The sequence below is a fragment of the Leptopilina boulardi genome, unplaced genomic scaffold (assembly GCF_019393585.1).
Source record: "Leptopilina boulardi isolate dan_hultmark-lab unplaced genomic scaffold, ZJU_Lbou_2.1 LbouV2_316, whole genome shotgun sequence".
In the NCBI taxonomy this organism is placed as follows: domain Eukaryota; kingdom Metazoa; phylum Arthropoda; class Insecta; order Hymenoptera; family Figitidae; genus Leptopilina; species Leptopilina boulardi.
In genome coordinates this window covers 3,781,418-3,807,907 of record NW_026137881.1, presented here as the reverse complement: position 1 = coordinate 3,807,907, position 26,490 = coordinate 3,781,418, and the positions used below count along the sequence as shown (strand labels likewise).

Genomic DNA, 26,490 nt, shown 5'->3' with positions numbered 1-26,490 from the left:
CAAAAAGAAATTGAATAATAATTATATGATTTTGCTAATTTGGAAATAATTTTATTCCATTTTTATCATTTAAGAAAGTTTTTATTATTTTTAAATCTTTGATTTTTCACATCTATTCATCAAAAATTTTTCATTAAAAATAATATTCTATATATTCCATATGGAAAATATTATTGATCCAACAATTCTACGGTCAGCAAATATGTGTGCTTGCTATAAACGCCTTCGGCAGAAACTTTCCATTCTTTTCCTCACGGAAATAGTTACCTTCTCAATGGAAATTCGCATATTGTCCTTCATTGGCAAAATTTCTTATTGTCAGTAAAATTAAAAACAAATCTAAAGATAAATTTATAATTTTTTGCAAAAAGATTTTATATATATATAGCACTGCGAAGAGAATCTATTTTATTAATTTATTTCAACGTCAAACAAAATTAGCATCATATTACTTGATCTTCAAATAATAATTTACTTAATTCATAAATATTCATAATTTTGCTTGTTCTTCATTGAAAAACGTATAGATATATAATGAATATTATCATGTCACTTAAAATTGACATTTTATAATTACGATTTATGTATATTTCGTTCCAAGAAATTTATAAGAACGCTATTTTGGTATGTAAATAAATATTTAATTTAATTTATGAATAATCATTTGATGATAATAAAAGGTAATGATTTATTTTAATAATACTTAATTTACGAGCAATTTTTTTTCTCTATATATATTGATATATACAAAAATAAAAAATCAGTGCTAAATAATTTATTTTAATTAGACAATATCAAATATAATTCGAATTGATTATGTGAGTAAGGAACAAATTTGAGGGGTCGAGATCAAATCGAGCCGACAATTTTTTTCTCGGAAGATTGGTTTATGATCAATCAAGGCAATTGATGAAGCCAAAGGAACACGTGAAACCACAATGAACTATAATTAATAGTGTTCGTAGTAAAAAAAAAAAAAAAGAAATTGAATCCTACACGAGCGCGTGTGACATGATTCAATAAAGAATTTTTCATATTTATTGAATTATTGATTATTAAATATTTACAGAATTGTAACAAATAATTATTTAATTTGATAATTTGTTAATGTATTAATTTAATTTAGAATCGAATAATGATTTCGAACAATTAAATTAAAAAAAGCGGCAATAATTTCCAAATCGAGGAGCCTGAGTTGAGAACAGTGCGCAGACGAGGTTGCGCATGCTGCGCGCGCACTATTCTCAACTAAGGCTCCTTGAAATTCGTTATTATATTATTTCTACCAAAAGGAGAATTTTATTTTCTACTTTTTTCATCTTGCACACGCAATATTTTTATTTTCTTCCAATTATTCCAAACCCCTTTTCTTGTTTTATTTCCTCATTCCATAATTTGCGATTTTTTTCCCCTGAGAGAAATTATACTCTTGAGGAAAGGGTATATACGTAGAGAAAGTTTGTACTTATACCCTTGGGAGTCTCAATCATGCTCGAGTCTATCAATGTCAATTTATAAACTGTCACTTGTCTATCTATTATAATATACACACGTGTCTTTCTATGATTGCACGACGGAAATTTCTAGAATTTAGCTTGTCCAACTTCCTAGAGTCATTTCTGTAGTATATTACATTAGACAGACGACTTCTCACTATATAAGGCACAACAGCTTCTGAATGTTATATACTTAAAATTATGATTGGGAGGAGACCGTTTCCAAATCGAAGAATCTTACTACTCTCCTCGGGCAATACTTGATCGTTAATAATATCATCCAACTGTCAATGAACGAAAAAAAAACACAACTGATGGTTATAAGAATTACTATTGATTTTCTTTAATATTTTTTTTGGAAGCATAAAATTTTTCGTGCAACTTTCTGTCTAAATATGATTAAAAAGGGTAGAGATGACAAATGTATCATAAAGAACAGTTATGATTTTAGGGTGGAAATTTTTCTGGTGGGTTATTCTTCTGTTTCGTACAATGCATACATGAATTTAAAAAAGGCAATAAGAATTTATGAGGCGCGTTATCAATGGAGTTGCAAGTCAGCGCGTGAGAAGGGATGCCGATCTTGGTTCCCTACAGTGTATATATATATACAGATATATATATATATGGATGAGTTGAGAGCGAGTCCAGTTTTGCTGTGCGCCATTTGTTTCAATCTATGGACAGGGCTAATTGCGAAGAGCACCAAGAGTAACGTTCCGGACGAGTCCGTGCAAGAGAGCGATGCTTTTGCAGACTATATGGTCTCTACTGTTTTCCGCACGACATGTACCGTGGGCAACGTTACTTTACAGGACCGTCGCTCTGTCAAGCTTTCATGGAGACAAACGAGCGACCGGCAATCAGCCACTGTTAGCCCGTCGTCCGACCTTTTGTAACCATTCCTCTCTCTCTCTCTCTCGCTCTTTTTTTTCCTCTCCTCACCAGCGCCGCCGCTTCATCATAATTTATTGTGACACTGTCACGTTAATAACTCAATTTATTTCACTGGAGACTCTTATTATTTTTATGGCTATAAAGGCATTGCCTGGTGATGTGACACTGCCAGCTGGTCACTCTGAAATGGTCACGCGCGTCTCCATACAAAGAGTAGTAGCAGACTTGATGACAATTAGTCAACAAAGTGCAGTCGAAATTCCATTGCATTCGAGGAATTTTGAAAAATACCAAGAAACTTTTAATAACATCTGTATAATCACAATTAAATAGATTATTATTAAAAATCAAAACAACAACTGATATTTTCTTGAAAGATTTTGTATTGCGAATCAAGAAAAAAGATATTTCGAGTAAAAATCAAAATCATCTTTCTATAATTCTGCCGTCCAAAGTAAAAAAGCCGTAAACAACAATGTTTTTATTGTTAATTATATACTTTTTTTATTTGTACGGCAGAATTTATTGTTTTAAAATATTTTCATGACAAATAATTATTAGAAAAATTGCATAAATTTTAAATCATCTGGAACAGCTAAAATCTGCTGAAATCCTGTCCAATTTTTGTAGTGGAAAATAAACGTCACTTTGAAGCAAATGAAGGAACTAAGAAGAACAATTTTTTGATGTTGGAACGCATATACTGGAACACTTAAAATAGTACAAGTAGTGTCCAAAGTATTTCATACTAGATGGTGAATAATTTAAATAAATTAGAAATACTTTTTGCAGGAGTTAGTAAATCACTTTAAACAAATTTAGGAATTAAGGAGAACAATTTCTGTATTTTGGAACGTATAAACTGGAACACTCGAAATAGCTTAAATAGTGTCCAAAGTTTTTCATACTAGATAATGAATAATTTAAATAAAGTAAAAAGATACTCCGGGATGAAAAATGTAAGTATTCCAAAAGTAAACTTGAGTCACATAGTATTCGAATAAGTATTCCTCCGTGCAAAAAGGTGGACTGTGGAATACTTTGAGAAAAGTTACTAAAGTAAACTGATGGTATACTAAGATCTACCACATATAGAGAGGAGAGTATACCGTTTGTATACATTGGGATATTATATGAATTTTTCCAAATTATCTTGTAATGAACTCCAACTATAGAGTTCTAATGGTGTCTAATAGATGTCGCATTGTCATATAGACAAAAATTCTTCTTAATAATAAATGTGAATAAAAATAAATAATATTAAATGATAATTAATTTATTCATTTAATATTTTTTGATACATATAAACACCAAATATACACAAAATTTTTTTCTTAAACAACATAATTATACATAATATGTAATACTTAATTAATTAATATACAAGTTTAATAAATAAATAGACAAACATAAAGAAAAATAAATATCTGAATTAAATATTTGAAGCGATAAGTAATATGGTATATCCTTTATAAAACTCATAATTCCGTATCTAAGTAAATCTATAAGAAAAAAACAGGTACCGAAAAACTCATAAAATAGGACCTCTTGCATCGAGAAACCCTTAATTCTAATTATTTTCTTCTGCCGTCTATGTGTTGTATCACCAATTAAGTATCCAAAAATTCAGAGACTGCAGTATTCATTTTATTTACTCCGGAAGATGTTCATACTTTTAAGGGACTTCTGAAGACCTTCGAGATTACTCTGAATACTTTGGTATACTTAGGAAACTAAGATTATCCATTTGAAGATTCAGCTTAGTTTACTCAGTATACTGTCATATGAGTTTCGAATATTACGGAAGACGTTCAGGTATACATTGGAGATTATGTATACAAGTTAGAATACTATTTGGTATACTCTATATACTTTCAATACTGTTTGAAATACTACTTCGAATATTCCGATTACTGCGTATACTTATTCGAATACTATTCATTTTATCCCGGGACTTTTCTAAGGTTTACAAATGTAAAAATTAAGGATAACAATTCCTTAGTTTTGGAACATACTGGATAACACTTGAAATAGTACAAGCTCAACAGTGTCCAAAGTATTTCATATAGTAGATGATGAATAATTTTAATAAATGAAAAATATACTTTTTCTATAGAGGACAAAACATCACTGTAACCAAATACAGAAATTAAGAAGGACGCAAATTTTCATTGGATTTTCTTTCTAATTTAATAAAACTTATGTAACTGCGATGCTTCATCAGAAAGTGCGGATGCACAGGAAATGCATCGTGAGTAAATCATGTGGACGATCTGACCGCACATAGGTATATATATATGTATATGTACAGCGGAAGAACCACCCGTAGTTCGCGATCAAAATCGTATATTGTGAGTGCGAGCGCGGTGTTCTTTATATCACTATATACATAGCGTGCGCCTTTCGTTTTGCTTCTACAGCGTGTCGGCATTACATCACGTGGCTAATTAAGCTCTCATTATTCTCCATGAATTATGGCAGCAATTCGCCGCCTTTCTCTTTGACAGTATAGTAGAACTGGTAAAACACGCAAACTGCCGCGTGCGTTGGCCTCCCCTTGCAAATATTAGATCAGTGTATATGTGTTCGTTTGAAATCAAACGGATGTTCCTTTTGACAGACATTTGGAGAATTGTACTATATATACTATATATAGAATATATACCACAAAATTGCACTCGTTTGCTTTTAAACAACCATTTATTCGTGTTTCGTCATGTCTATTTCATGCTTTTCGACAAAATTAATTGATGTATTAAATCCTATATAGAATAGTTTGTATATTTCTTTAATGAACTGTCAGAAAGCAGTAAAATGTAAAATTCTTCTTTTTATTTTTAATTGGATTTTGAGTAGTAAATCTTATTGTTGCCTTAAAAATCAAAGATGAATCACGGATCAATACTGGCTGAAGATTCCAAGTTCGCTGAAGGGTGGATAAAATTTCAGTTATTTAATCCCGAAAATTTGTGAAAAACAAAGTTTATGATAATTTGAAACATTTTCTATTTTGTGACCGCTATATTCAATTTTTTTAATTTGACTTTAAATTCGTAAATAGAAATTTTAAAAAACCTTTGAATAATTTGTTTTTATACCAAAACAATCTAATTTTAATTTTTTTCTACCGCCATATTGGAGCCGCCATTTTGAATTTTTAAAAACTGAGTGCAGGTTCCTAATCAGCGACTTTGAATATTTCCGAGTAGAAAGTTTCATGCAAATGTATTCAATTTTCAAGTTTTTGGTAGCGAATATTAAATCCACCATTTTGAATTTTTGAAAATGAAGTTTATATTCGTTACCAGCAACCCCAAAAACCCCTGAGTAGAAAGTTTTAAGACAATTTGATGACTTAAAAAATAATTCCGCCATTTTGGATCCGCCATTTTGAATATTTTCAAAAACTAAGTTTAGATTCGTAATCAGCGATCAATATTTTAACCTCAGATCACTTGCAAGAGGTTTTGAGTATTGACAAGCTTTTATCTTGACAATTGGCAGCAAGATAAAAAAAGTTATCGCTCAATGCATAGAAACTTGAAAATCAAAGTCAAACTGTTTCAGTATTTTATCGAGTATTTCAAAGAAAACAGACTTAAAAATCATACCAAATTTTTTTCTTATTCTTTATGACTCCTATAACAGAAATTCACTTGAATTATTGATTTTTGGAAATTTGGTTAATAATGACAAGCTGTTCCCATTTACCCTGAGTTTTCAAATTTTTGGAGTAAATGGGGACAGCTTGCCATTATTAACCAAAATAACAAAAATCAAAAATTCAAGTGAATTTCTGTTATGGGAGTCATAAGGAATAAGAAAAAAATTTGGTATGATTTTTAAGTATGTTTTTTTTTCAAATGCTAGACAAAATACTAAAATGAAAAAAAAAAATAAAAAAATTTCAATTGGTTCAACTATTATATATCTACTACAAATTTTTTTAAGTTTTTTCATCCCTTAATACAGTAATATACTTAAGGAAACTTTTTTCTTTAAACTTTTTTTAGAAACTATGCTGTCCCCATTAAACCCCAAATTTTATGAAATTTTCTAAATTTTGGGGTAAATGGGGACAATCAAATTTTACCCAGTAAAATTGAAAAATTTCCTAAGAAATTACCAAAAAAAATTTTGGAAATAATTAGGGTAATAATACACAATTTTTGTAGAAGTTCCAAAACTTTTGGGAAAACTTTTTTACCAATAAAAATTGAAAAATTTCCTAAGTAATTACCCAAAGTTTTGGAAAATTTTCCAAATCATTGGGGTAAAAATGAACAAATTTGGTAAAGTCACAAAAATACTTGGGGAAAATTATTTTACCTACAAAAATTGGTAATTCTACACAAGAAATAATAGGAAAATCTATACCAAAATTTTTTACAGTGTACCTTTTAAAGAAAGAAACTTACGTAATTTGTGAAAAATAGCGATTTTGTCTCCATTTACCCCAACTGACCCTATAATAATATTATACATATAAATAATTATAAAATAATATAATATATTGTACACATTGTACTATACAATGTAAACATATACAGCTTGGGTTCCAGGAAGACAGACAATAATAAAATCACTTCGACGTATTTAAAATATTTCGAATTTATAATAATCTTGAAAAAAATATTATTTCATTTAAAGTGAAATAATATTATTTCCAAAATTATTGTAAATTCGAAATATTTTAAATACGTCGAAGTGATTTTGTTATTGTCTGTCTTCCTGGAACTCGAGCTGTGGATGTTTACATTATAGTACAATATGTATCTGAAGCCAAAGTTCATAAACAATGTAGATGGAAAATCTCAAAGATAATTTAGTAAGTTTCAAATCGTGTATTAACCTGTTTAGACGTAATTAACGCGAGTATTAATTTTGTAAATATAATATATAGTGTCTGTGCATTAAATATTATTTTTATTTTTCGTCATTTATATGTTATTTGAATCGAAAGTGAATAACTTCGGGAGTGAACAAAATTTTTTTTTAATTTGTAAACAAAAAAATTTAAGAGTTTAAATAATTTTTTTTTTTTGTTATTTTAGTAAATTGCTTTATCCGGGAGTGTACGAAAATTCTTTAAATCGCGATCGTTTAAATTTTTAGGGAAAGTATTTTATTTCAAAATATATTTACACGTGGTTTTTGGGAGTGTTCGAAATTTTTTAAGTCTCGTGTTTTTCCATCAGATGTTCTCACAACGAATTAATATTATGTCATATCGGTTGCAGGAAAAGGTTAGAGGTATTGTATTTTTTTTATAAATAATATTATATATATATATAATTATACTATAATATAATATATTATAATTATATTATAATATTATACTAGAATTGTTATATATATTATCTATGTATATATTTTTATATTATATATAATAATATAATTTCATATAAAGTGAAATAATATTATTTCCAAAATTATTATAAATTCGAAATATTTTAAATACGTCGAAGTGTTTTTGTTATTGTCTGTCTTCCTGGAACTCGAGCTGTAGATGTTTACATTATAGTACAATATGTACCAGAAGCCAAAATTCATAAACAATCTATATGGAAAATCTCAAAGATAATTTAGTCAGTTGCAAATCGTGTATTGACCTGTTTAGACGTAATTAAATGCGACTGTTAATTTTGTAAATCTAATATAGAGTCCGCGCCTTAAATATTATTTTTTTCTTTTTCCTTATTTATTTGTTATTTGAATATTGAAAGTGAATAGCTTTGGGAGTAATAAAACGTTTTTTTTAATTTATGAACAAAAAAATTTTAGCGTTTAAAAAAATTATTTTTTTTTTGCTATTATAGTAAATTGTTTTTTTTTTGCTACTTTAGTAAATTGTTTTTTCCGGGAGTGTACGAAAGTTGTTTAAATCGCGATCGTCAAAATTTTCAGGGAAAGTATTTTGTTTCATAATATATTTACACGTGGTTTTTCGGGAGTGTTCGAAATTTTTTAAATCGCGTGTGTTTTCAGCAGACGTTCTCACGACGAAATAATATGTCACATCGGTTGCAGGAAAAGGTTAGAGATATTGTATTTTTTACAATATTATTACATATAATTATTATTCTATTAAAAATTTCAAAATATTACAATAATTTTTTTTCAAAAATATTAGTATACCCTTTAGATATATATATATGTGTATATTGTGTTTTGAAAGTGTTTTACAAGTGTGTCAACTTGTAAACATTATTTGAAAATAAAAGAAAAGTAGACATTTTTTTATTTTTATTTTCAAAAAGATGAAAAAAATTTCTAAGTTTAGAAAAACAGAAATTCTTTTTTATTTTTCATGAAAAAAAATTTTGCATTTATTTTTAAATTCCAAATAATTAAAAAATTTGGTTAGGAAATTTTGGTTCTTGTAACCAAATTTTGGTTGGTTGAAAAAAAGTCGTAGAGTTATCTCAACCAAACATTTGGTTAGGCCAACAAAATTATTTGGTTGAACATTTTTAAATTTCAACCAAAATTTGGTTACGACAACAAAATAATTTAGTTAACACAACAAAATAGTTTGGTCTAAAAAACCAAATGATCGTTTGTTGTCCTAACCAAAATTTGGTTGCGACAACCAAATAATTTGATTCGCTCTCAGCTCATAGCTTAAGAGCACAATTAGTTTAAATCTCTCACAAGGATGGGTAATCCAGTGGCCAGAGTTCCCGACCTTCAGTTTTAAAACAGAGGTTCGATCCCAGGCGGAGATGAGATTTTTCAAAGTCCACAAATATTTCAATTGGATAAATATAAATTAAACGTTAAATTGGATAATAAATAAATAATGAAATAAATAAAAAAGATACAAAGAAAAGAAATAAGGTAAAATAAAATTTTTAATTTTACAAAAAAATAGTTTGGGTTCATATAAATTTATTAACAATGAAGTTATTTTCTTGTTTCGTTTTTATATTTATGCATTAAGATTGTCGAACGGTATCTGAAATTCTTTGGCACGAAGAGAGCTTTAATTATCGCTCTCAACGTGAAAAAGTATTCATTTTAAAATATTTTTTTCTCGAAACACGAACACTTTTAACAAAATCAGCCAAAATCCTCGTCTTATAAATTTCCTAAATCCAAAAGACTGTACGAATCCATAGAAAAACATGGTTGCAAAACAAAAAGTAGAAAAGTAATCTAATAACAGCTGCGACTTTGTACGCCATGCATGCTGCTGCCATCTGACGGCGGCAGGAGGTAATGAACCTGTCATTATATTACTTTTCGTTTTGCAATCGTGTTTTTGTATGGATTCGCATAATCTTTCGGATTTAGGAAATTTATATAAGATAACGATCTCTAGCTGCTTTTGTAAAAAGTGTCTGTCTTTCGTGAAGAAAGTATTTTAAAATCAATGTTTATCATTTTTACGTTTAGTGCCGTTTTTATAGAGCGATAATTAAAGGTCTCTTCTTGCCAAAAAATTTCAGAGATCATTCGACTCTCTTAAATAAATTTTGTCACTCTTAAAATCGTTCTTTTAACATTATAATTTAATTTTTTAAAATCGGACACAAACACTACAACAATATAATTATTTATATGTAAAATTGAAAATAAGTAATTATTTTATCATTTATTACAGTATTTATTTGATTAAATAAATTCTGATTCCCCATAAAACACTGTTTTTATGTAAAAACTCAATTTTATTTAAATCGGGCACGTAAACTGATTTTAAAAACTATTGAGAAATGTTTTTTATTCATCTAAGAATCATAATCAAAAAGAATTTTTAAGTGCCAAATCATTTTTATTTAAACCACCTTCTGGCGCACCGTGTAATACCTTTCTTTTTACAGTGCAGAGCAATCTATTATGAATATTTTAAAAGTAATCTTCCCGTCAAAATCAAAATTTTCGAGATCTAACAATCAAACATACTATTAAAACAAAATCTCTCCCTATTTATTCTGTGCGCCATTTTGTTTTAAAGTCAAGCCTGCATTCAGTGTTTTGAATACAAATGAATTTGTGTATACAATATATATTTGAGATATAGAACTGAGAATTGTCATCAAAATAGAGATTGCATTTGTGTGAGAATATTATCATAGTATCATGTACACGTGACATTGGTATATCAGTGGAGATAATAATTTGTGAATCACGTAGCGTCTTAAACAAGAGAGAGAGAGAGAGAGTAGAGAGAACCTGGTTTCTGAAGAGCGCGACTCTTGCAAGGATGTGCGGGAGTACTGCGGATGGGACATTGATGAGGAAACTTGGGTTGCATAGCGGCGTCGGCGGCGACTAGTGATAAGAGTTTCTAAGTAAGAGGGTGGGTTTAAGCCAAGTTATCTTCATCGTGTTATCCAACCAACCCTTACGTCCGGAGACTTTGATACCCATGAAACGGTTAACGGTCTCTATCTTAGCGTTTTACAATCTTAATGCAGGCAATCAGGAAGGATCAGTCCTCCTTCTAATGAACTCTGAGAAACTTTGACGTTCACCAGTAATAAGCACATTCAGACTTTATCATACGTTTATATATATATGTACATATAAAAATATGCTTAAAAAATATAACAATAAAAAAACAATATAATAAATAAAACTATATCCGCGTATATAGAAATTTTTGAACGTGTCCTAATAGTACTCACATTAGGAAGCCCTAAATCGGTATGAAATACTAAATCCACTAGGGGGTCACAAATAAAATACTATTTTAGCCCGATTAAAACTGGAGCCCCACCAGAGCCTGTTGTGGCCCCGGTAAGGTCCCAAAAACTACATACCCAAAAACTATCCATAGGCTTATGTACTACTTAGCTAAAAAGTAGGTAGGGCCTTGTCACTTTTTCAATAAATCACCCTCTATTTTTAAAAGTAGGTTTTTGGCAAAAATAGAATTAATCAGATTAGCGCCGAACATAGCATTTTCGACTCTGTAAACTATTTAGCCAAAAACTAGCCAGGGCCTTGTCAGTACTACTTAGCCAAAATTTGGCCAGGACCTTGTTAGATTTTGTGTTACAAAATTTGTTTCCAAATCCCTAAAAGAAAAAATCATTATTGTCATGGAGAAATTAAAATCCTTATAGATTCCTCACCAATGCCCTCTACTTAGGGAAAAACTATCTAGAGCCCTATTAGAAAATTCTAGCTTGAAATTCTAGTCGAAAATAAATAATATTCTTCGCTACCCCGGAAATAAAATCGTTATGTATGATAACAAATTCAATGAATATTAATATACAATTGTCGTTTATGCATGAATTCAAGTGAATAATTCTGAAATTTGTATATTGTTAACAGTTTAGGTAATATGCAGATGTTGCAATTGATCCATGTTAAGAGAGAAACACGTGATCCTTAAATTTGATTGTAATATCTTGTCTTTCACTTACAGTTTTTTTTGTGTAATACAATGACCGTTATTTCCTTATCACGTTTTAATCGTTATGTATTATAAACCATATTATTAATTTGTGTTACGTATACACTTTGAGAAGACGTTATCATATTAAAATAGCTTTTACCATGAACTGTCAATTGCAATTCGTCAATATATTTTGTACTTGTTTAAATATTATTCTATTTTATATATTTCATTGAAAATAATTTCTATATAAACTTACATAAATTAATTTTACATTGTTTCGTACTCTTAAATAGCAATTTATTGAATTTTAAATTTTTCCTCGAAATTGATTATTATTAATAAATAAAAATAAATAATAATAAAATTGTTTTAAAATATAACAAAATATTTATATACAAATATTTTATGTATTTAAATATATAAATAATTTTTTTCTCGAATAAAAAAAAATTTTTGATTGCAAAGATTAATACTAACCTTTGTCGGACTGGATACCCACCCAGAGTGGGTGTCAGACCGAATGGACATTGTCATATTTTCTAAAATTTTGCCTAAATTAAATCGCGATTTTAAGTCACTAAACAAAATCTTATGAATTTTCAAAAAATGTAAAATTAAATGTTTTTAAAAAATTTCTTCTTAATTATTTATAACTTTTATCAATGTATATGTACGGAGATAACCGGGATGATTCAAATATTTTTTTAATTCTATTTTACAAAACGACTTGAAATCATTCAAACTTTTCACTGTAAGTGTTTTAGGTTGTCAAATAATGAATATAAAAATATTATATTGCATTTCCCACTTGGAAAGATTCCCCGGAAAGTGCCCCCTGGAGGGTCTATCAGAATTCCGCCGTAACTTCCAACGTAATTCCGTCCGAATTCCATCGGATTTCCTAAGAATTTGCGATAGGATTCCGACGGAATTCTGACGGAATTCCGACGGAATTAGGACTCTAAAAATTTTGAAAAAAAAATTAATCGGAATTTCGTCGGAACTACGTCAGAATTCCGTCGGAATCCCATTGCAAATTCTTTGGAACTACGATGGAATTTCGACGGAATTACTTGGAAGTTCCGACGGAATTCTGATATAGAACCTCCAGGGGGCACTTTCCGGGGAATCTTTCCAAGTGGGTTTTATTTGTTTAAACAATTTATTGTTGTTATTTATTAACTTTTTTTGTTCTGCACCTAGAAAGATGCATTTTTTTCAAATTTTGCTATTATATTATGCCTGTTAAGTTGCAAAATTAGGAAAAAATTGCAACTTTCTTGGAACATTATTAAAAAAAGTTAATAAATAGCAACAACTATTTGTTTAAACAATTGGTTAAATAGTAAATTCATATAAAATCTTTATGTTATTATATTGTGCTTGTTAAGTTGCAAAATTAGAAAAAAATTGCAACTTTCTAGGAATATTATGAAAAATGTTAAGGGGAGGGACCGGTGAAATTTCAGCCTACTGAAGTTATTATTGTTAAAGAGTGTCAATTTTTTTTCTGGCATAATTTAGGATCCAAAATTATTATAAATTATTAAAATTTCAAAAAAAAATTTTTTTAGCCATTTTAGAAAATTTATTTTTTGGAAAAATTAAATTTCTTTAAATTCCATACGATTGATTGTTTAGAATCATGAAACAAGCGTATAAAAAAATCGGCAATCAAAAATAATTAAAATTGTGAGAGAAGTTTAAATTTTAAATTTTCGAGAATTTTGAATTTGATTTTAAAAATTATTAACATAGTTTTTCAATTTTTCATGATATATTATACATTTAAATAATTAATATTGTCAGAAAAAAAATTGACCACCCTTAAACAGCTTTAATTTTGATGTGTTAAAATTTCAGCGGTTCCTCCCCTTAATAAATAGCAACAATTATTTGTTTAAACAATTTATAATAATTATTGTTGCAAATTTTTTTTATTTTTCTATGTATATTTGAAAAGTTATATATTATTAATAATAAATTGTTTAAACAAATAAAAAATCAACAAAACATTAATAAAATACATATATTATTTAGTAACATATAACAATTTCAGAAACATACTGGAGTGGGTTCTTGTCAACCGCGTATATAAAAAATCTCCAGTCCGGCGTAGGTGCGTTTTTTTTTTTTTAATAAATAATTGCAAACGAAAGCTGAGATTTTATCCGATCTGTATATAAATTTTCAGAATGCCAATTTTTTTGTTTTCGAGATATTAAATGTCAAAGATTTTATGTCGGCACATATACGCAGATCGGAAAAAACCTCAGCTTTCGTTTGCAATTATTTATTTAAAAAAAAGCACCGATTTTAGTGAAAATAGCAAATTTATATTTAATTATAGAAAATTAAGGTGAAAATTCAAAAATTTTAAAGAACGAAATTCACCATTGGAAAGAGCATGAAAAAATCGTCAAAAAACATACCTGCCAAAATTTTTTTTATTGCATTTATAGACAGAAAAAATTCAAATAGTAGGCGGTGTCAGGGAAAACTAATAAAAATGACCCCCTCTCTATCTCTATTTAAAAATTTCAAAAAAATTTTTGGGGGTATTTTACTATCAGGTAGGACAACAATTTCCCCAAGTTTCACTTTTTTGTCGAGAAATCAATTTTTTAACATCAGTAGGACATTACACGTAAAATGCCTCATATATATGTATATACATAAACTGTGTTGAATATGCAATTCTTGGTAAAGCCAAGCATCCATGGGTAAATTTCACAGATCATAATATTCGAGCACCTACGCAAATTTTATTTAATTCCAAAGCGACCAGATGTGAAAGTGATCTGATAATAAACATAGAAAAAACGCTGGGTAAATTTTGTTGTGGGTAATTTTCACCAATGCTAATTCACAAAGACGGTGGCGCCCTTAACTAGGATAAAATTTGTTGCAGGTAATTTTTATACCGATTTTGGGGTAAAAATTCTACTTTTTTTTCGTGTGTAACTTTGTGTAAAGATTATAGAACTCTGATTCTGACATTTCATTCATCTCAAAAACCTCTGCCACAATGTATCATTTTATATAAAGCAATAAGGTGTATAATTAATTTGTCAATTCTCTGAATACTCAATGGAGATTCTATTTTTAGTTTAAATGCAAAATTAAAACTAATAATATATATTTCAATCGAATTTGCTGATATTGATAGATTGTAATAGTAGATTTTATGAATGAATATTAATTACAATTATTACTACTGAACTATTACAATATTATAAATATATTAGTAAAAAATTATTTAATCACATATAATAATATAATTTTTTTATTATAATTATAATTATATGAGAGTGATGAAATATTATATATATATATACATATATATACTTATATACTCACCTTATACTCACCCTCACTCTCTTATAATTATATTATTTTATATATATATATATATATATATTACACAGGCCAACACTAATTTTGGTGCGGCAAATGTCAGACCTGTTTTTGATATGTTTTTCCATGCTTGAGAAAAACGGGTTTAAAATGTTCAAAAATCGCGTTTTTGGCTAACTTTGAGTACCTGTAGCACTGGAATAAAAGGTCATAGAACCTTCCACTTGGGCTTAAATTGAGGCTTAATGTTTCAACTATTATCCCCAAAAATGACCTATGTTGCACCATAATCTTAAAGTCATTTGTTATTATTTTTGATTCTCAAATATTAATTTTGTAAAAATTTGAGCGCGTACCTCTAGCAAAGAAAAAAGGATCATAGAACCATTTATTTGAACTTAAAATAAAGTTTGAACTTTAGACTACAAGCCCTAAAAATTATATTATTCACTAATAACCTCAAAATTGTTGGTAACCAGTATTTAACTACAGAATTTTTTTGGTAATATTTGAATAACTCTATAGTCAATAAAACCAAAGGTGAGTGAATCTTCTTGTTGAGCTTCAATTCAATTTATCCCTTGACTATGTAGTTCATAAAAATTACATTGCTATGCACCTTAACCTCAAGGACTAGATGTACGCGTTCAAACTTTTACAAAATTAATATTTGGGAATCAAAAATGGATAACAAATGACTTTGAGGTTATGCTGCAAGATAGGTCATTTTTGGGGATAATAGTTAAAACATTAAGCTGATAGAAAATTTTCGTTTACGGATTCGTGTTCGTCATAAAAAAACCTATCAGAAACAGGTCTAACATTTGCTGCACCAAAAAAGTTTGCTAATTTTGTTAGCCTGTGTTATAATTATAATTTTATTATAAAATAATTTTTTTTACTTGCAAAAATTAAAAATATTAAGAAAATTTTCAAATTATATTTTTTTTTCGTTCAAAATACGAAAGTAGTTTTTAATATAAAGTATATATATATATATTAAAAGCAGAAGTAAAAGCTATTATTGTTTCATTTTCACAAAAAATCGATTATCATTTACTTCGCAGCGGTGTTTATATATATATATATATATATATATATATATATATATATATATTCCGCGGTGATTTGGAATTAAAGCGAAATTTTGCAAAGTGTTAAATGTATAGTATATATACATGTATGTGTGACAGACAAGAGGAAGAGGTGACAAAATTCTATTCATTCTTTGCTGAATAATTCATGTCGATAGGTCGACATCGTTGACCGGATATTGTGACACAAGCGCACGTTAGCACGCGCTTATACTCATCTATGTATATATAGTTTCCGGAAACGAATATACACATACAACGGGAAACGCGGTCTGCGGCCACGCCGCAAAGTGAGCTATCAAAGGCAGTCTGTCCTTGGAGGGTTGCACCCTGGTAAATGTGGCGACCACAGCGGTCCCTTTGTGTCATCGTATATTCGCACACGTGCATTCACATTCGAGTGCTCATTCGTATATGTATATATATATATATATATATATGTACAAACACACACATATATGAAAATGTCCTGCGGACGTTTTGGTGGCGTGATTATAGGCAAGTAAGTGCGCGTAACGACGTAGTTTTCAGCGTGACAACATCCTGAAGACGTGGGGTGCACATCGATGAGGCGGAACGATTTGCCGATTCCTCCTCCGCAAAATCATTTCCCTCCCATCTCTTTGATGTACCGCAGATGTAATCATTTTTATATATACCTATAGTATATACTAGAGGGAGAGGCGCTTTTTTTGTGCCAAACCATATATTATTTTCTAATTTAATGATTAATTTTTAAAAGGCTTGCAAAAGTATTAAAATTTTATCTATAAATTTTGAGGTTTGTTCATTTCTTTGTTATAGAGGAATTTGAGGTTATGTTTGTCGGACATAGCCTCAAATATACCCAACTGTCCCTTGACCTATATGTCCTTGAATTTTGAGGTTATGTTTGACCTATGACCTTGAATTTTAAGGTTATGTTTGAACTAAGGCCTTGAATTCTGAAAAACCTATTAGAATTTTGAGATTATGTTTGGGGTCTATGATCTTGAATCCTAGGGACCTAGGACCTTGAATTTTGAGGTTATGTTCGTTCTAATACTAAGTGGAACGTTAAAAGGGCAAGTGGAAATTGAATGGTAAAAGTGTAATCGTTAAATGTGGAAAATATTTTTTTTTTCATTTCTAACAAACAGAATCATAAAATCAGACTTATACAAAATTTTATTATCTTTAAGATACGAAAAAATACATCTAAATCGGTTTTTATATGCAACTGCGGCCCGCCCCAAAGCCATCTGTGATTGTATCTAATAATACAAAAAATGTTTTTTCTTTCTAATATTAATTTATAGTATACTGTCATCATTCACATCATTATATTCCATCACTGAATTTCAATAACTCAAATGTTATTTCAATAAAACCCAACTATATATATATATATAATTTTGACAAAAAGTCATTTCTCTTAGCTGGTACAACAGGATTTCGAAATATATATATATATATATATATATATATATATATTTCATCAAATTAAGTTGATCATTCTCATGGAGTCAACACATCAATCTTTGACCGAACACTCTCCATGAGATTTAGATTGATGTATATATATATATATATATATATATATATATATATATATATGCTTCTATATAAACTTGGAATGAGGTTGAAAGACTCGGGATTTCAAGGCTCTCTTTTATTCTCTCAGAAACTAAAGAAAGAGAAAGAGGTTAAAAATCCCTAAAAACATTAATTGTCATTAATAGATTGCAGCCGTCTTCCATCTTCCACGATTGCAAAAGCTCTCTACTCCTCTTTCTCTTTTGAAGCCGCCACAAGAGACAGAGACGTATTACATACAGCCGTTAGCGAGATCGTTTGCTGGCTCCGTTACACCAATCACAATTACTCGGCGGCTTCTTTGTAGTTGCTTAGATTGAGAGATAACCCGCTCTTTCATGCTCGATCCAATAATTTAATGTAATTAGGAGTGTGTGCCATGCTTTAGGTAGCTTGCGAGATGTATTATATATATATAGTATAATAAATATACGCATATTCCCGCAGCATCCGATAAAATTATCTCCGAAATTATGATGCAGCTTGCTTTCATAAAAGTCGAAATTAAAAGCGCCTTCTTCGTTATTAAGTCGTTTATCAAAAAAAGATTTAGGTATCAGCTGCTCGAAAGAGAACTATATAGATCCATTTTGATTATATATATATCTTTTGCATACATTGAATTCTATCTTTTTTGATATATATATCAAGATCTTGTTAACGTTTTTGATTCACTATAGACAAGAAATAATACCGATATCTACCAGGTGAGATCAAAGCCAAATAAATCATATGATGAATTATCAACTTTCCAAATGTCATTAGAAGTCAATCGTGGATTATATGACTACTGCGGAATTTGAAGAAAAAGTTATTAGAACACTATGCGATTAAAATCGAATTGTAAATCGTAATATATGTTGAAAATGGAACGACGACGACACTAACGACAGGCAAAAAAGGTATTTGACGATTTTTCATGATCCGTTTGAGATTATCAGTTGAAGTCACGGAGACGTAACTAATAGGATTGGATGTTAAGACAGCACCGCGTGGAAGACGTCGATCAAGATTGTAAACTCGTTACGGGTAAATTACCTTGAGCGTCAAACGGAGGACGTCTTTCAAATCGAAAGAGAGAAGTCAACGCCCATGAGAGAGGAATATCGGAAGGACTTCGCAGAAGAGGAAGAAGAAGAAGAAGAAGATGCAGTATTAGAAGACGGAGAAGAAGAAGATGCAGCGTTAGGAGAAGAAAGTGGAGAAAAAGAAGAGGAACAAGAAGAAGAGAGGTGAGGTCAAATAACAGGGCGCACACCGATCGACATTAATCACTATCCGAAGTGAGTAGATAGCCTTCGAATGTTCACTTTCTAAAGCATAAGGTGAAGGGGGTAGTAGTAGGTGATAGAGGTGATGAATGGCTCCGTGACGGGAGACTATCCATCATCTTGCGCTCGACATCACAGGAGCTGCCTACCGCGAGAACGACCAGGAGAGATTTTGCGCGAAAGGTCACCACCATATAGCTAATTCATCATCCCGGTACGTCGTCGGTCGTCGTCATCCAGCTCCTCTCTCTCTCTCTCACTCACTTCGTTTCCGTTCTATATGTCACCCTCACTCTCTCTCTCTCGCATGAGTTGCGTGCAACGTCTGGGACGACAGACTGTTCCTCGCTTCACTGAATGGGATCCTCGAGAGTACTATATACTCAAGAAACCATCAAGGCTCCATCTGACTCTCCTCGCTTGAAAATGATCGATGGAAGTTAAGTGGTAATTATCGTCAATTCAAACACGCAATATTTCCACTACTCCTTAATTTCTGCTTCCCTTAACATTAACAAATATTTCTGATTATACACAATTCATCACCAACAAAAATAGTTTCCCAAATGGACAAAAAATCCAAATCTCAAAAAAAAAAAATCCACAAAGGAATTAATTAGGTAAATATGGGACAAAATCCAAAGGCTAAATCTAAATTATCCAAAGAACCTTGGTGAATTCTTCAGGATTAATCCAAAAAGGAATATTAATTAGATAAATATGGAACAAAATCCAAAGGCTAAATTAATCAACAGTATTATTACATTGATGAGATAAATAATGATCTCCCTTTTGTAAATGTATATAATTTATGTCAAAGTGAATTATCCTTCATCTTGACCTCGTGGAACCTGATGTCTATTCTAGAGATAGTTTTATAACAATTGTAAGATATAATATAGAGACAGAAAATCACGTCATGGTCATGCGCGTTTGTCTCTCGCTCTTTATCGCCGGATGGGTCAAGACAGACATCTCATGTCTTGAACGACGTCTATCAAGCAATCCTGCGCGCCCACTCTTGCGAGTCAGTGCAGACAATGTAGCACATCAATAACACAGCCCGCAGATAAAAGCGGCCCATACATCGTGGGCTGACGTATCGTTTGTAATAAAACACAAAGGGACTCTAGCCGCCTGCGGCATCTGTGTACAGTCGCTCTCTCTCTCTCTCTCTCTCTCTCTCTCTCTCTCTCTCTCTCTCTCTCTCTCTCTCTCTCTCTCTCTCTCTCTCTCTCTCTCTCTCTCTCTCTCTCTCTCTGTGCTTGTACATTGGTGGTACGGCTGCTAGCTGGCTTCCACCTAACTGTTGAGTCATACATCACCCGTTGAATGCGCGACAGCAAAGAGCATCTATAACTCATCCAACACTGTACGCTGCGAAACCTTCCAAGTAAAATTACCGAGGACGAAATCGATAGCTTATATATATCCCTTGAATCCGGTATTTCGTCGCATTTGCTGGGTATATGTGTTTCCTGTATCGAAAAAGATTTTATTATCATTTTTATGAAGGGATTTGTTTAGAGTAGATTTTCTCCGATGTTTGGGTTTGAAAATTTAGGTTCCACTGAGTGGACGTTTACCTTAGGATAATTACTCTAGAGGTGTTCGCACACAAGAGGTGTTCCCATACCAGACGATTTCCAAACATACCGAAAATCTGAAATTGAAATTTGCTGAAAGTCTCCGCATTTTCAGCTGTTTTAGACTTGCAGATACTGATTAAATGTTAGGAGAACGTTTGAATGGATCATCAAGTAAAACTTCTTATTATCAAGGGAAGTTAGCACTGGAATAACAGGGAAATTATCTACGGGAATATTAATGAAATCTTCCTTTGGAACATCAAGAGAATCTTCGGAATATGAAGGGAAACATTCTCTGACTATCCCTTAGGAAGCTTTATTTCATTAATATTCCGAAATCCGCCTTTAACTCACAATTACTCACGTGGGAAGATTCCTAGGAAAGTATTGGAAATTTCAATTCTAATCACATTTCCATTGGAATCCCGTCGGCGTTTCCAATTATAATTCCAATTCCATTTGGAATTCCAATTCTAATCGGAATACCGTCGGCGTTTCCAATTCTAATTCCGCATGCAGTTAAAATTCCAATTCTAATCGGAATTCCATCGGAATCCCGTCGGTGTTTCCAATTGGCATTCCGATTCCAGTTGGAATTCCAATTCTAATCGGAATTTCGTAGGAGTTTCCAATAAGAATTCCAGCAGAAATTCCCAGGAGCACTTTTTTAGAAATCTCTCCACGTGGGTAGTGAAAATTTCCGTAGAAAATTTCAAGAAATCGTATCTTAATATTGCAGTGAAAAGATTCCTTCATATTGAACGGAAATTTTCCCTCATTGGAAGGTTTCCTTCAAAAGTTGAAGAAGAAATTTCCCTTGATGATCCATCGGAAGGTTCCCTTTATGTTTAAGGGGAGGTTTCCCTTGATTGGAAGGTTTCCATATAATGATGATTTCCCAAAGAAGCGGAAATTTGGTAATTACAAGTTTCCCATACAAAATTCCGATGGAACTTTGAGAAAGTTTCATTGGTCCTTCTCTCATTACCGAATAATTGATTAAAAATAATTTAACACGAAAAAAAATTCTAATATCATTATAATAATTGTTTAAAAAAAAGTTTATTTCCCCCCTCCTCTATTTCGGCTAAATCCGATTATATAAAAAAAGAAGACTGATGGAAATGATAACAAAAATTGAAATTTTTGCCTTGTTAGAATCTGTCAAGCGCATAGTGAATATATATATATATATATATATATATATATATATATATATATATATATATATTCATATTGCAAAGGAAAGTTGTTAATCAACAATCTGAAAGTCGACATAGTTGTCAGTAGATAAGAGATCTGTGTGCTTATTAAATTATCATCATAAAGTGGTTGTCATGCATATATATATATATATATATATGTACTGAAAATGACAGACGTCTCATGAATAATACGAGGACGTTGTTATCGTGTGACAGGATGGGGACAGGAACAGAGAATATATTTATTTTCGCGCGGGCAGCTGCGCTCACACAGAGAACTCCAAAAAGAGCTGAGCTGTAGTATCTTCTTTCCTTCCTTCTTCTTCTTTTTTTTTTTTTTTTTTTTTTTTTGATAAAGAAAAACCTGCATGACTTTAGCTCTCCCAAGAAATTGAGAGCGATTGTTCCTTCTACGTTGCCAGGCAGGGGTTATATAGGCATGACAAGCCATACAACCGATTCTGTCTTTAGAAGCTGTGGTCTCCTGCAGAGACTTCCAAAGACCGCCAACGCGATGTTGATATATTACATCGCGTCCTTGTTATTCGCATTTACACCCAGCATGTAACCAAGCCACTGCACTGACACATTTAATTTTCCAAGACTTCCGCGCGAGAATTTCTTTTGACATTTAACATCTGGCTGATTTTGCAAATTGCATGTTGCCTTCTTGTAGATTAGAATTCGACCTTGATTTTTGAAATAAAATATTTTTTTTAAGGGATTTTAAACGAAATTTATTATTATTAGAGTGACACAATCTCGACAAGGAACAAACAAGAAATTGATGAATATAGACGGCATGAAAACGGCATTGTATGCAAATAAACAAGTGATGGATGTGAACTGAAAGAAAAATACGACAAAAATTGAAGAGAGAGAGAGAGAGAGAGGATTGATTTTGAAAGTCACGAGAGGGAGAGAAAAGAGATACGTGAGTTTGTCGTTAAGCACGACACGTTACTAATTGAGATTCAGCGGCGCGCGTAATGGTTCGAAATAACACGAATTCCAATCTGAAGAATGGCCAAGCGAAATATGGGTAGCCATTCATCTTGACTGTAAAATCGCCGAATATTTCATGCTGTTGAGCCGCCGCCATCGTGGCGACGACGGCAACGAAGAGAGCAAAGGAGAAGAAGAAGAAGGAGGAGAAGGAGGAAGGAAAAAGTGAGACGGTAAAAAAAAGTAAAGCAGAAGTATGTTAAAGGAAAAGAGGTTATGGAAGAGCTTCAACCCTCGCGCGAAGTAAAATAACCACCCTTTCTCTCTTTCTCTCTCTCTTTTTCACCCTACCTGATATCTGAGAACTCACGACTCGCTCGGCTGGTAATGAAAGAAATAAATTCACTCTTGTGCCCCGGGGATTGGGTCCCACAAATGCAGTCTCAGGAACTTGAGAAGCGATAGTCTTCTTCTTTCTGTAGGACAACGTTAATCTTCCCCTATCACCCATACACCGTAAAATTCACAAATACAAGGAATAATGGAAATTGGAAAGTCAAAAGGGATAAAAGAAATTAAGCAAAAAAAATTTTCACGTCAAATTATAATATAATATATATATATATGATTCTACAAACATGTTTTATTAAAGCAGTATGGAAACTCAACGACATTATTTACAAGTCATATTTACAAGATGAATGACATATCGTATGCGTGCACTGTTGCATTTAGCACATAAATCTTGTTATTTCTGTGTGTGATTGCGAATTCGATATTTCATTTAGAAATTTTTTTTTTTTTTTCATAAAACATTTATTAGTTGACAATTTTTATCAATCGACTCAATTAATCGCGAAACGAAGGTATCATCTAATATCCTTTTTTTTTGAAAAAATAATACAATATCACAGTTACAGTATGGACAGTGTGTTTCCTTCTGTAAAAGTTTCTGAAACTTATCGAGTCGATTGTCATTCACTGGGAGAAGGAAAAATTTTGTGCTACACAATTTGTTGAAAATTCCTCATTACGGATATCCGATTGTTGAAAAAATTTTGCAATTTAATTATTTAAGAAAAAAATATCAAAGAAGAGGAAAATAACTATTTTTCATATAAATCCAAAGAATTTAAGACAAAATTAATAATCACATTCATATTGTCACAAATTTTTAACAGTAAAATTAATGGTAAATAAAAACACACCACAGTAGTTGCTTTTCTTTGCAACACGCGAGATATTAAACGTCGATACACCAATCAATTTTTTTTGCAGTAATAATTTTTTTTTCATATATAGATCTTTTCTTTTTAAATAAATTTCTATTTTACAATTATGCCATTGGGCATTTTTTTTATATATACACATTCACGTAAAGGACAGTCTCTTTCTCTTTAACCGGGACGACGCATTTTGGTCCCTGTTTCGTTCCGTCGGCAAGAGTTCCAATAAATTACGGATGAACAGCAGCTCCAATTCTTTGACCATAAATTGCATAGGGTGAATAATATGGTCCTAAAGCATTGAATGCACTGTATGGTGATGCCGCAAGCGATGCAGGAAGTGGTCCAGTCAATGGTTTACCATAGGGATGATATCGCGCACTTAATGGACTTAGTGAAGGTGCAGGATAAGAACCACCACCAGCAGCAGCGGCACGATGAAGTGCAGCCGACGGCGATAATAGTGGATGTGTATGTGGTGAACCCAATAGTGCAGCATTTGCCGCCGCATGTTCACCACTTGCCAAACTAGTGTGACTACGAAGATGTTGTAAAAGTTCTTCAGATGTTGTAAATCGTTTTCCACAATATGATTCGCCGGCAATCCAATTGCAAACATATGGTCGTCCACCGGCAGCGGCTAATGTTGATGGATAACTCAATGATGGTGGTGGCATTGGTCCCAATGATGATAGTGCCATAGCCAAACCATATTTTTGATGATCACACTGTGTACAACCACTGGGACATGAACCGGCGCCCATCATCATTTGGGCATTATGCATACTATACTGACAACCAGTACAATATGGATCCTTGCAAACTGGTACAAGTGCTTCACCACCAGCGGGAGTTTTAACACGCGCGTAACTAAGATATGGATTATTACCAGCAGATGACGATGGTGGATATCCCAAAAGTGCTGCAGTTGCCGCATGATGATGAGAAAATGGTGATGCACCAGCAAATGGTGGCCTAAATGCAGGATTTTCCGCCATACCCGGAGGACAACAAAGGGGATTTGCACCACCAAAACCGGGAATTGATTTATAACCAATATCTTTTGTATGTCCTGAGAGAATTTCCATTCCCGAGCGTATTATTGGACTTGCACCATTATTTCTTGGCGATTCACTAACTTTTTCACGATCGGCGGGTGTTTTGCGATCACTTATTGTTGAATTTGAAATTGGTGTTTGACTTGTAGGGGATGTTGATTTCCTACCCACTGGGGTTCGACTACCCGATGATTTTTTCTCCGAATTACTCATATCACACACACTGATACTATCCTGTGCACTAACACTGTGAACACTTGCTTTTGATGTTGGTCTTCCATCATCGGAAGATTTTTTTGCAATCACATTTATTTCATAAGGCTTGAATGCAAGGGTTTTTGTATCCGTCGGACTGCATCTTGTACGTTCCAATTTTGCCGCCGGCGGTGATCTTGCATTTGAAGCAGCAGACTTTGATTGTTTATCCAATGGTGATATCAATGATTTTGACGGTGAATCGGCACCAATTTGACTGCACGTCTGTGCTAATAGTGCCAATGGACTCTTCTTCGCGTCCAACTGTAATGAGAAGAATAATTTTTTGTTAGGAAAAAGAAGAAATTAGAAAAAAAAATAGGAGAGAAAAATATAGATAAATATACCAACCGTTGTTGGAAGCGGAGAAAGATAATCCGGCTGGAGATACTGATTATGTCCAGTGGTCAACATACCGCCCTCCTCGAGCACAACCATTTGGTAAAACACTTTTAAGCTGATCACAAATTATTTTTTTTTTTCACTAATTATCACTTAGAACTGGAATTATGATGAAATACACTATTCACTGTTACGATTGAATGAGAGATAATCAATAGAACGACGCGTACTCTGCAATATCCAGGAAAGTAGTGGCGGCCGCGCCGAGACCTTCACTGTTCAGAGCTCCGTGAGTCGACAAAAGCGCCGCGCAGTGTTTGAGAAGTAAACTACGAAATAACCTGTCCGCCTGTGCTGTCCCCTCCATTTATCCATGAAATGAGGGAGAGAGAGTGGGGTTTTGACGAGAAGGGAAAAGTAGAAGGGAGAGAACACTGTGTTCTATGGTGTGGGGAGGCATTCTAATTCAACACGCCACCCATGATGTTGGCTCGACGATGACAGCTCCCATCCTGGCTTTGATATTTCACCGCTTTTCAGCCCTGTCCTCCCGTCACCCCTCATCCTAGCATGGCGCGCACCCCACTCTCTCTCTCTTTTCTCTCTCTCTCTCTCTCCCCTGGAGAGCCGTCCAGTTTCCCGTACACCTCAACAATCCCAACAGGCAACTATATACACACGATATTTTATACCGCGAAACCTGTCTGTCTCTCAGGGGCAGGCCCAGCTTAATAAGCAGCTTTCAAAATAGAAATGTAATGGGCCGACTGTGGAGGGATGGCTGGTGATTGATTGCTCGTCGAGGCGACTTACTGACTGCCACAAGTA

The 26,490-nt window shown here is 32.1% G+C and overlaps 2 protein-coding genes across 6 annotated transcripts in view; one reads left to right on the top strand and one right to left on the bottom strand.

The window, feature by feature from the left end:
• LOC127284011 (uncharacterized) overlaps positions 1 to 26,490 on the top strand; it is a 240,551-nt gene that overhangs the window by 96,604 nt on the left and 117,457 nt on the right. The window lies entirely within an intron of this gene.
• On the bottom strand, positions 23,371 to 26,453 carry LOC127284007 (zinc finger protein Noc). Its single transcript, XM_051309271.1, has 2 exons — positions 25,672 to 26,453; positions 23,371 to 25,584 (listed from the first exon to the last, which is right to left on the bottom strand). The coding sequence occupies exons 1-2, from the start codon at positions 25,756 to 25,758 to the stop codon at positions 24,238 to 24,240; spliced, it is 1,434 nt and encodes a 477-aa protein (XP_051165228.1). The 5' UTR covers positions 25,759 to 26,453; the 3' UTR covers positions 23,371 to 24,237.

Coding starts and splice junctions, on each gene's coding strand:
- LOC127284007 (XM_051309271.1), bottom strand. CDS start 25,758: ATGGTTGTGCTCGAGGAGGGCGGTATGTTGACCACTGGACATAATCAG. Junction 25,585..25,671: donor TTTCTCCGCTTCCAACAACG/GTTGGTATATTT, acceptor TTCTCATTACAG/TTGGACGCGAAGAAGAGTCC.